General features: G+C 36.4%; 1 protein-coding gene across 1 annotated transcript in view; it reads left to right on the forward strand.

Moving 5' to 3' along the window:
• LOC128644502 (protein-lysine methyltransferase METTL21E-like) overlaps positions 1-12,663 on the forward strand; it is a 140,304-nt gene that overhangs the window by 69,212 nt on the left and 58,429 nt on the right. Inside the window, exon 3 of the mRNA XM_053697085.1 lies at positions 6,899-7,059. Within this exon, the coding sequence (XP_053553060.1) occupies positions 6,899-7,059 (161 nt within the window). The remainder of the gene's footprint in view (positions 1-6,898; positions 7,060-12,663) is intronic.

Here is a 12,663-nt window from a genome sequence, read left to right on the forward strand (position 1 = left end):
ACAGTGTTTTTCTGAGGGATGTGAAGGGAGTATTGCCTGATGATACCATGTTTTCACCTATGGGAAATCTATTCATAAGGCTCTCTGTAAATTCGGTCGCAGGGATTTATCTGCTGCTTCCATTTACAGATCGACATAATACTCCTCTACCATTACCTCTGCTGATATTTTTCCGTACTGGTTTGGCAGTCAGCTACTCGATGATTAGTGGACGAGTGTCTAGGGGTAAGTATGTTTTAAATTTGTATATATAGACAGTCGTAGCCATATTGTGATCACTTTTAATTGTTAAATGTTTATATATTATGTATATACGGCCCTGGGACTGAATATCACTATTACCCTTGCTTTGTACACAGCTGTATTTTGGCATGCTTTATTTTTGCAAGCCAGCTGTAGTAGCCCAATGATTAGCTCAGGTACCTAGCAACCAGACAAGTTTAGAAAAGGAATACCAGCTGCAGGTACTTGTATCTTGATTGTGCCTTCAAAACTAGTCTGAACATGTTCCAAGAGATACTGGTATACCTGCATTAACTATATGTAAAGCTACTTAAAGGGAGAATAATTTGTGTTTTTGTTTTTCTCTCTCCTTTCCTCAAAATAGCTTTCTTAAAGGGACATGAAACCCAATTTTTTTCTTTCATGATTTAGAAAGAGCGTGCCGTTTTAAACAACTTTCTAATTTACTTCTATTATCTAATTTGCCTCATTCTCTTGATATTCTTAGCTGAAAAGCATATCTATCTAGATAGGCTCAGTAGCTGCTGATTGGTTGCTACACATAGATGCCTCCTGTGATTGGCTCTCCCATGTGCATTGCTCTTTCTTCAACAAAGGATATCTGAAAAATGAAGCAAATTAGATAATAGAAGTAAATTTGAAAGTTGTTTAAAATTGTATTCTCTGTCTAAATCATAAAAGAAAAAATTTGGGTTCAGTGTCCCTTTAAGGTTTTTTTTAGTTCTTATTGCTTTGCTTTGGTTTATGCTATAAGGAGCAGCGAACTCTGTCCCTAAACTTACCCTAGAAAATGAGTCTCCTGAACACGTTTTTTTTTATCATTATTGCTTATGTGCTTATTATAAAATAACTGAAGTACTTTCTTCAACTCATTTTATGTGACTCATGTTTAGATTTACTAAATACATACTGACCAATCTAATGTTTCTTTGGGTATTAAAATAAAAATAAAATCTAGATTGTCTCTTTCCTTTCAAATAAAGGGATCTCTACTATTCCTGAAGATATAAAGAACAGACAACTGACTCCTTTGTTCAAATCAAGGTTCCTATGGTTTACTTTAGGGACCTAATGCCCTTGGAACAAGTCCAAATAGGATAAAAAGTCGGTTCCCACCTCCAAGACTACTATTTCAGTAGCATATGCATATATGCTCCAATACTTTGTGTTCCAGCCTTTAAATACCTCTCCTATTCTAAGCAGTGAAATGTATTATAAGTGCAGCCCCAGATCTAGTAAACCTGCTAGGGGCAGTTTTTAACAGGAGGCTTGGGTTCAGTCTGTCCCACACCTCTGGGTTCAGAACCTTATTCTCAGGGATATTTAAAGATTTTTTTTTAAATCTTTAAATTGTCTCAAAATCCAGGGCCCTTCAATTTTGGCTTTTGTTGATATTTGGCAATAAATTATTCCAATTCAATGCAAGAACAGGGAATGGGGTTTTAATCAAATCTCTTAATTTGTTCCAAAGAAGGAAGACACTTTTTAGACCAATTTTGGATCTTGAACTCTAAACAGTTTGTAAAAAGTCTATCTTTTAGAATTAAACATTCAGAACTATTCTACCTTAAGCAAGGTCAGTTTATGTCTCTATTAGCTGAAAGAATGCTTACCTTCCTAATACAATTTACTAAAAACATTTTGTTTCTGGGATTTGTTTTTTGCTCTTCTGCTATGGTCTAGCTACAAATCTAGCCTACTGCTACACTGCCCGAATACACCCGATCCTTTCTGATCTCAGAAGTTAAGCAGGGCCAGGCCTGGTCAGTACCTGAAAATTAATAATATCAAGGTTCTGGGTAACCTTTTGTCTATAACAGAACTCAAGGTATTGCAGTGCTTTCAAAACACAAATTTGTTACATGAATGATATCTAGGTACTAGCTTAGTCCTTTCCTTTAATAGCAATTCGCACAAAACAATTATTGTTTCTTTAAACAAATTTAGTGTCCATTAATTTTTCTCTAACGGAGTAGAGACGAATAAAATTGCATTAACTTATATGCAACTTTAGTCTCTTTCACTCCCTTCAGTGGCTATGTGAATAGAAGTACTAGGTCTCATAATTTTCATTTGCTCAATTTCACATGAAACCTCTTCAATTGTATATGCTGCGTCAATGACGCAAGGTTTATTTCCAACTATCTCCAAAGATATTTTAGATTCCATTACAAACCAGTGTCTGACTTGTTGGCTAAACCATTAATTTGTTATTCATGAAGCTTCTTACTCCTATCTGATCTGTGATTACCACAGATACAAATTTTCAGGTTAGAGAGCTGTTTTCGGGTCTCTGACAGCACAGGGTTTGGGATCCTCAGAGGTGAGGTTGGCAATCAATATTATAAAACTCTGTGCAATTTTCAGGACCCTTCAAGCTTGGCCTCTGTTAAAAAGGGAGTCTTATCCCCATTTCCAGACAGACAATGTCACAGCAGTAACTTCTGTAAAACATCAAGGGGGAACTCACAGTTCCCTAGCTATAAAAGAAGTATCTCACATACTTTCTTGGGCGGAATACAATTCTGTCCTAATCACTGCAATACATATCCCAGGTGTAGACAATTGGGAAGCGGATTATCTCAGCCAGCAATCTCTACATCCAGGAGAGTGGTCTCTCCACCCAGATGTATTCTATTGAATTGTACCGATGTTGGGTTCTACAGATATAGTTCCCAGGTACCTTTCCAGGTCCAGGACTCCTCAGGTGGAAATAATGGACGCTCTAGCAGTTCCCTGGTCTTACAAGCCTGCTTACATTTCCCCCCCCCCTCTGGTTCTTCTTCCAAGATTGATCTCAAAGATCATAATGGAACAATATAACAATCTTATGTGTTTCTAATAGCACCAGCGTGGCCTCACAGGATTTGGTAGGCAGACCTTGTCCGAATGTCCAGTTGTCAGCCTTGGCCTCTTCCTCTAAGACCAGAACTTCTGTCTCATGGCCCGTTCTTCCATTCAGATCTCAAATCTCTAAATTTGATGGCATAGAAATTGAACATTTAGTCCTCATTCACAGAAGTTTCTCTGACTCCGTGATTAAAACTATGATTCAGGCCCGTAAGCCTGTTTCAAGGAAAATATACATATATTATATAAATATATAAATATTTCTTGGTGTTCTACACATGATTATTGCTGTCAATCAGGGCTGTCTTTAACACAGGGCAAAAGGGGCAGCTGCCCAGTGCCCAGCTGACATGCTGACATGCCAAGCTATTGCCATATGCTGTTTTAGATGTGCACTGTGCAGCACTGAATGCAAAGCCCTAACTTGGCATCCAGCCATTCCCACTGCATCAGAAAAGGTCCTACTGGGGTTACCACAGTTACCAGGTAACTGCTCTGGTGGTGGGGATTGTTTCTGGGTAGGGCTGACTGTAGGCGCATGCAGCAGAAAGCTGGAGCGGCAGGCACATGAGGATTTGAGCATCTGTGCAGCTGCATAAACTGCTCTCTTCAGTCTTGAGGCTGTATGACACATCTCACACTGTATCCATGCAGCCTTGGGCAGACAGCATCCAGTCTGCTGGTCCCCTTAGCACTGCTCTTTCTGCTGTGGCCCTAAGATCAACTAACTGAAGTTGGTTAGGGGAACAGTGCTTTGTAGAAAGGTGTCAGTGGGAAGAATAAGTGAGTGCACACACACCCCTCCTCATGCAGCATTGTCTAGTGCAGGGTGAGAGGGAACTTGTTCCTAGCAAAGAAGTGACATGTGCTGCTGTGGCTGATGTATAGTGTCATGCTGATACTTCACACATTAATGTAAGGTTTATTTTTTATAGTTTTTGTTTTCTCTCTGTCTCAGATTTTGGTTTCCCATAGCAGTTCTGCTGTTCCAGACAGTAAACATATTTGTCTGCACCTCCATGCTTCCTCCTCAGTCTTTAACTTGCTTTGCTCCTGTTGGCTGCCCTAAATCTCTTTAACCAGCTAACCTCACACCAGAATCACATTCAAAAGAATATTAAATAAATCCACAGTGGAGGAATTTATATATTTATTTACGTATTAATACTGCTTAGGTACAGTTTCAAATATTGCAATTTATTTCATTTTTTTTAAATGATTAGCCCAGCAGTGGATGATCCACTGCTGGGCTAATAATTTTAAAAACAATTATAAAATAAATTGATTTAGTTTTTTTTTGGGATGTTGGGGTAGAGAACGAAATTGCAGGGGGCAGGGGGGGGGGGGGGCAAGAATTTTTTTGCCCAGGGTCCAGTCAATATTAAAGACGGCCCTGCTGTCAATCCTTTAGAATTCCTAGGATTCTCCAGTTCCTTCAGGATGGTTTGGATAAGGGTTTGTCTGCCAATTCTTTGAAAGGACAAATCTGAACTCTTTTTGTTTTATTTTACAGACCAGAAAAATTGCTAATCTTCCTGATATTCACTGTTTTGTCCAGGCTTTAATTCAAATTAAACCTGTTATTACAATCTATTTCTCCTCCTTGGAGTCTTAGTTTGGCATTAAATACTTTGCATGGTATTGAGCCTATGCATACTTTGGACATCTATTGGCAATCTCTTTTGCTAGAAGAGTTTCTGAATTGTCTGAACCATCTGCTCTCTCTCTTTTGAGTCAAGAAAAAGCAGTTTTGCAGACTTCTTTCACATTTTTGCCTAAAGTTGTGAATTTTAACAAAATTTATATGGAAATTAGTGTTCCTTCCTTGTGTCCTAATCCTAAGAATACTCTTGAAAGGTCTTTGCATTCTTTGGATGTGGTAAGCTTTGAAATATTATGTTGATGCTATTTGTTATTTTTTCTGGTTCTAGAAAAGATCAGAAAGGCTTTCCCATTTCTTTAGCATCTTGGTTGAAACTTCTGATTCACAATGCTTATTTGGAGGCGGGCCAGTCTCCACCTCAGATAATTACAGCTCATTCTACAAGATCAGTTGCCACATCTTGGGTTTTTAAGAATAAAGCTTCAGTTGATCAAATCTGAAAAGCAGCCACTTGGTCTTCTTTGCATACCTTTACTAAATTTTACCATTTTGATGTTTTTGCTTCTTCAGAAGCAGCTTTTGGTAGAAAAGTTCTTCTGACAGCTGTCTCAGTTTGATTCTAGTCCCTATAATTTAAGATTTTTGAATTTCAAAGAAGCTTAATTATTTTTTGGATTTAATTTCTCATCATTTTATCCCTCCCTTTATTATTACTCGTGGACTTCCACAGCTTGGGTATTATATCCCTTCAATAACAAGCTTGTGGACTCTCTCCACCTATATGAAAGAAAACATAATTTATGTAAGAACTTACTATATTCATTTCTTTCATGGTGGTGAGAGTCCACAAGGCTTTTACTCCTTTTTACACCTCACCAACTTGGTTATACTTTGAACTGAGGTATGAGTGAGGTGTATTTATAGGCATTTGAGTATGGGAAACTTTGCCCCCTCCTGGTAGGAATGTATATTGCATCAATAACAAGCTCATGGACTCTCGCCACCATGAAAGAAATTAATTTATCAGGTAAGTTCTAACATAAATTATGTTTATTATGTTTTTTTTTCAATGCCCCAAACACTTATTTTTAAAGGTAATAAAAAGGGATTGAGAACGCCACCTGCCACTGCTGTTGCACATTACTACATATATCATTTTGATCAGGGCATTTTTATTCTTTTTTTTGTCGCCCCCCCCCCCCCCAGAAAAATTCCTTTGGATTGATGCCCATGGTTAAAACCCTATCTGTCTCAGAAATACTTATGGTTATTCCCAGTGCTGTTTCAAGACATCCTGCTACCTAAATCCAAGAAAGAACTATAGCCCTCAATTCTCCATTTACTGCAACCTAAACCCAGCAGTCTTGAAAACTAAAGTTAAGTAGATTGATGTTTCACATGAGAGCATGCTGAGGCTTTGCAGGCACCCTGTATGAGAGGCACAAGTAGCTTGAATATGTTTTCCTTATGTGCTAACGCTATCAAATGTCACCTGAGTCATGTATTCCCCCTTCGTCCAATTACAAAGCTAGCCCTGTTTTTTCGCTAGAGTCCTTTGGCTCTTGTGTTCTTACGTATGATTTCTCCAACTTCCTTTATAAGTCCCACTTGCTCTTGCTGCCGGCAACCCAGTTTGTTTGACTATTTCATTATTACAGAAAAACAGTTTCCTCTAGATCAGGAATGGGCAGCTTGTGGCTCTCTGAACTGTTTTTTTTTGTGGCCCCTGGTAAAAATAAGAACTAATTATGCACGCCAAAGTTTTTGCGGTTCCATGAAAAAACAACATACAGAGTGTCTCTTGCAACCTTACCTAAATCTTGACCTGTGTCACTAGACATTTTTGGACCTGCATCACTGGACATTTAAAGATATTATGCTTATTTAATAGCTAAAATGTATATGCGTTCCTTAAGGCTTCTAAAATATTGATCTACATTTCCATGTTTTAGGAAGTTTGCCATCACTGCTCTAGATTATAAGTTCACTTTTAAATAGGCTCCACATTATACTTATATCTGCCATATCAATTAATGCAATTTAAATAATAAGATATATATGATGACTTGTGTGCATAGCAACTGTTCTGTGTTGTTTAATCTATTATCAATTTACAAATAAAAGATAAGAATGATAACATAGTTTATCCTCTTCATGCTGTAACCATATACTATTAATATTTATTTATACATATCTTTACAGAAAATTGCAGTGAAAATGATCTGATCGCATTATCTATACTAGATCGGAGATACATACCTTCAAAACTAACCAGTGTGGCTTGGGAAGGATTCTACTTTGTTGGAAATGAAATTAAAATTGTGGAAGCCACGGATCTCTATGGAGCTACAGTTTGGCCTTCTGTATGTATAAGGCTTAAATATCAGTAAATATGTTCATCACATAATATGTGTGTGTGTGTATATATATATATATATGTTTAAAAGGATCCTGTTTAAAAGGATCGCTGTGTCAAAACAGTATTTTTGAAGCAAAAAAACCTGAGAATTTGCATATCTAACTTGCATATCTTACCCACAATTCTCTTGTGCATTGGAAACATTGTATATTAAGAATTTCTGGGGAAAAGCAAGCGGGGATACTTGCCTAGATGTACTAATTTCCTATGCAAATATTTACATTGATTATATATATAGAGAGAGAGAGAGAGAGAGATACACACATAATATATATATATATATATATATATATATATATATATATATATAATATATATATATATATATATATATACTGTGTATATATATATATATATATATATATATATATTTGTATCCATACATAACTAGTGTTTCTAAGACAAATATTATACAAATTCGTTACATATAGTGGGTTATCTTCCATGGATCCACATATTACATTGGCAATTTGAATAAAAACACTCAGAATAAACAATAAGACAAACGAACAGGTCACCTGCTATAGTTATCACACAATATGAACCAGACCGGTTATGGTAATTCTAATGTGGTTATTTAAAAACACTCAATTATACAATAAAACAATGTGGTTATTTAAAACACTCAGTTAGACAATAAAACAAACAATCCTATAACAGTGTCACCTGCTATAGTTATCACACAGTATAAACCAGACTGGTTATTTAATGCGGTTATTTAAAAGCACTCCAAAATAGACAATAAGACAAAGGATCGTTAGTTTTATTGTCTTACTGAGTGTTTTAAATAACCACATTGTTTTATTGTATAATTGAGTGTTTTTAAATAATCACATTAGAGTTACCATAAGCGGTCTGGTTCATATTGTGCGATAACTATAGCAGGTGACACTGTTATAGGATTGTTTGTCTTATTGTTTATTCTGAGTGTTTTTATTCAAATTGCCAATGTAATATGTGGATCCATGGAAGATAACCCACTATATGTAACAAATTTGCATAATATTTGTCTTAGAAACACTAGTTGTGTTCAAAAGATTGTTTTAAACTGTTTTTAGAATTGTTCATAAGCAGCCCAATAAGCTGTGCTTTAAGAATTGTTCATAAATTGTTAAAAACTGTGTCCTGATTTGAATAAACTCTTTATTTTTACCAAGTTGTGAAGGAATTGGTTTCACATTTTGAACCCTGCCGGTCAGCTGGCGCTTAGATATTTTCTGATTTTCCTTTAACGTTTCTGACCACTAGGGGTCATCCATCAGAGCGAAGGGTTTTTCTAGTAGTAGGGACAAACACACTATGTACACTGACTTTTTTTCTATTTTTATTACTATTTACTAAGATGGCTCCATTTTCAGCATGATATATGTGTTAGACACTTGCCTAATGATAATAATAATAATAATAATAATAATAATAATAATAATAATAATAATAATAAGTGTATATTCACAAAGAACAGTTTAGAATGGCTATTTCACTCTTCCCTGCATTAAAAGGCATTGGAAGTATAAATAATACAGAGAAATATAGTAGATTAAATATATTTATAAAACAACATACATTTCAATCTCATGCAGCTTAGAGTAGGATGCAACTAGTGCTCCTCCAGAATTATCACAGATTCATTTTGTTGAGGGGCTTAGAATCCTCACTTTTACATCTAACAATAACTTTTTCAACTTTAGAAATGCACCTAGTTAAAATCCTAAGGGCTAGATTACAAGTGCCCCGTTATTTTTTTATTTTTTTTATTTTTTTTTGCATAAGTGAAAACTCCACTTAGATTTCCATTTTTGCATTTTTTTAGTTGCATTCATATTACAAGTAAAAAGTATTTTGTGCTTGCGTTCAGCCTAAGCGGTATATTTAACATAGTGCGAGCAGACTTGATATGATGTAGTGTATCATGTCCGCTGCACATCGATAAATACCGTCAACATACGCTGTCAGCATTTGTCATTGCACAAGCAGTTCTTGTGAACTGCTTGTGCAATGCAGACACCTGCAGATTTGCGGTCAATCGGCCGCTAGCAGGGGGTGTCAATCAACCCGATCATATTTGATCGGGTTGATTTCTGTCTGCGGCCCTTATATCAATAAGGAGCTTGATAAATTGGCCCCTAATAGCGCAAAAAAACCCCAAAAAACTTAATTTTTCATGTGCATGTAATCCCCCATAGAGATGAATGGAGAAACAAAGTGGGGGGAAAAAACTAACACCCGAGATTGCACAAACTCCATAACCTTTTCACATTCCCCATAGAAGTCAATAGAAAAAAATATTTTTTTTAAAAAACAAACACCCATAGCACAAACAACATAGCATATTCGCTTTAGTAAATGTGTATTATTTACATTAAATACATATTTAATAAATATGAATATTGCATGTATATGTTTTATTATGTTTTTATCTGCTTAATGGCAAAGGGATATAATGCACTTATATATATGTCTATATATGTGTATACATATATATTTATGTGTATATATGACTATAAATACATATATATAAGTACATATAAACACATTAATATATATGTACACATCTATATACATACAAATAAATACATCTTTAGCAATCTTTAGCAATGTATGTGTATGTGTCTCAATGTTAAAGGCTTTTTTTTTCTAACACCCGAGATTTCATATCTTGGAGCCCTAATAACTTTTTTGAACAATATTTTAAATCATTTTTATCAGACAGTGTTAATATGAGTGCAACTGTACTTTGTCATGTGTTTTTGAAGTGTTTTGTGAAACTTTTTAGTTTTGGGAAACAGTTAACCAGAGTCATTCACTTTTGGGCCACTGCATTCAAAATGTGCATCTGTCTCCATGGCTGTCAATTAAACGGTGTCTGGAGGAGGAAAGGGGGCGAGCTGGTGAGTGGCCCGACGGTAGTGTATCCCAAAGACTTTCATTAAAATCCTGCATGGGAGGCTGCTGAGCTCCTCTTCATGCACTGAACATCTGCACTGCTGTGTTAGAGACTCTTGATGAGAGCTGCAATGCTCTTTGGGCATTATTACAACTTTTTAATTGGGATATATACTGAAATGTGCAGGTGTCAGGGAGACCAAAGTGAAGGCGCTAAGCATCTGGGAAAAGAGAGCACTGTTTTATGGGCGATTAGGGGCATTTTTTTGATTCCTGACCAGATTAGTTAAATTAAAGCGACAGTAAAGTCATAATTAGACATTCATGATTTAGACAGAGCATAGAATTTAAAACAACTTTCCAATTTACTTCTATTATTTAATTTGCTTCCTTCTCTTGCTGAAAGGTTTATCTAGGAGAGCTCAGGAGCAGCAAAGAACCTAGGTTCCAGCTGCTGATTGGTGGCTGCATATATATACTGACTGTCATTGGCTCACCCATGTGTTCAGTTAGAAACTAGTAGTGCATTGCTGCTCCTTTAACAAAAGATACCAAGAGAATGAAAAGAATTATGTAAACTGGAAAGTTGTTTAAAATTGTATGTTCTACCTAAATCATGAAAGAAAGTTTTTGGGTTTCATATCCCTTTAATTTACCAGTCAGGGATTGGATGGACTGCACATGGGGAAGAGGGAAGCTAGAGTAATCGGCTATGTCATAAGAACCCCTGTGCTGGAACAGTGAAAGAGGTACTGAATGTCACAGCAGGCCAAGGTAAATCAGGACTTTGGGCTATCTGAGAGGGACAGACAACAGAATTTGGCACTGTCCCGCAAAAATCGGACAGTTGGGAGGTATGCGTAGTGAGTTAGGACACTCATGAGCTTACATCCCAGCTTTTCAACAAAGAATAACAAATTTTGATAACAGAAGTAAATTGGAAATTTGTTTAAAATGGTATGCTCTATCTGAATCATGAAAGAAAAAAAATGGGTTTTTATGTCCCTCTAATTATATGTCTTAAAGGGACAGTCTAGTGAAAATGAAACTTTCATGATTCAGATAGTTTAATTTTCACTATACATTCCAATTTACTTTTAGCATCCAATTTGCTTTGTTCCCTTGGTATTCTTTGTTGAAAGCTAAACCTATGTAGGCTCGTATGCTAATTTCTAAGCCCTTAAAGGCAGCCTCTTATCTTAGTGCATTTTGACAATTTTTCACAGCTAAACAGCGCTAGTTCACATGTGCCATAGAGATAACATTGTGCTCACTCTTGTAGATATATATGAGTCAACACTGATTGGCTAAAATGCAGATCTGTCAAAAGAACTGAAATAAGACTCAGTCTGCAGAGGCTTAGTTACATTGTATTCACAGAGGTAAAAAGTGTATAACAGTGTTGGTTATGCAAAACTAGGGAATGGGTAATAAAGGGATTATCTATCTTTTTAAACAATAACAATTCTGGAGTAGACTTTCTCTTTAAGTATAGTTATTCAAATGATAGAAAATGTATAATTTAAAAATAGTTTTAGCAAGTAAAGGGATAGTTAAAATATAAAGATAGTTAGCATGCCAATTCATTTACCAAGTAGAAAACGTTTTTTCACTTATTCAGAGGCTTAACTACTTTCTTTGAATTCTGCATTTGTCATGCTGTGATTTATGTATGATTATAAAAACCTTTTGTTTTGTATTTTTCACACATGGATGTATTATCAATTTATATTATATGCCAATGTTTTTATTTAAATGTGTTCCATTCAGACTAAAAATGAATTAATTTTAATGCCACTTCCAGACAATTAGACCTAGTCAGCATTTTATTCATGAATGTAATGCACAGAAATTGTTTGAAATATGCTATATTAGGTCACATATTCTCAAGCTTCTCTAAAATAAGTTTTCTTTCATGCAGGTGGTGAGAGTCCATGATCCATTACTCCTGGGATTTACTCTTCTCTACCACTAGGAGGAGACAAAGATTCCCCAAGAGACCTATAAAGCCCCTCACACATACCTTAGGCCTCTATTTATCAAGCTGTCAACCGCAAATACGCTGGAATTCCACCTGATTCGCCTTAGTTATCAAACTCTACAGACCGGCAAAAGTAGAATTTAGTGACGTAACATACGATCCGCCAGACTCAGTCCGACAAAGATCGATGCTTATGTCACTACAGATGTTCCGAACGCAATTTCAGCACAATCTGACTACTTTTGCTAGTTATCAAATAACTAGCAGGTACGCTCTGCACTTTTCCAGTCCAGCGTACCTGGTTTTCAATCCGCCACCCTGGAGGCCGCGGATGCCTTAGGAATCAATGGGAGTCTGAAAGCAGCGAAAGCTCATGTTCGCTGCTGCCCGATATCCCATTGATTCCTATGGGAACATTTACACCTAACACCCTAACATGTACCCCGAGTCTAAACACCCCTAATCTGCCCCCCCTACACCGCCGCCACCTACTTTATACTTATTAACCCCTAAACCGCCACTCCCGGACCCCGCCGCAACTAAATAAAGTATTTAACCCCTAAACCGCCGCTTCCGGAGCCCACCGCTACCACCTACATTATACTTATTAATCCCTAATCTGCCCCCCCTACACCGCCGCCACCTACATTATATTTCTTATCCCCTAATCTGCCCCCCCAACGT

The sequence above is a fragment of the Bombina bombina genome, unplaced genomic scaffold (assembly GCF_027579735.1).
Source record: "Bombina bombina isolate aBomBom1 unplaced genomic scaffold, aBomBom1.pri scaffold_584, whole genome shotgun sequence".
Classification (NCBI taxonomy): Eukaryota; Metazoa; Chordata; class Amphibia; order Anura; family Bombinatoridae; genus Bombina; species Bombina bombina.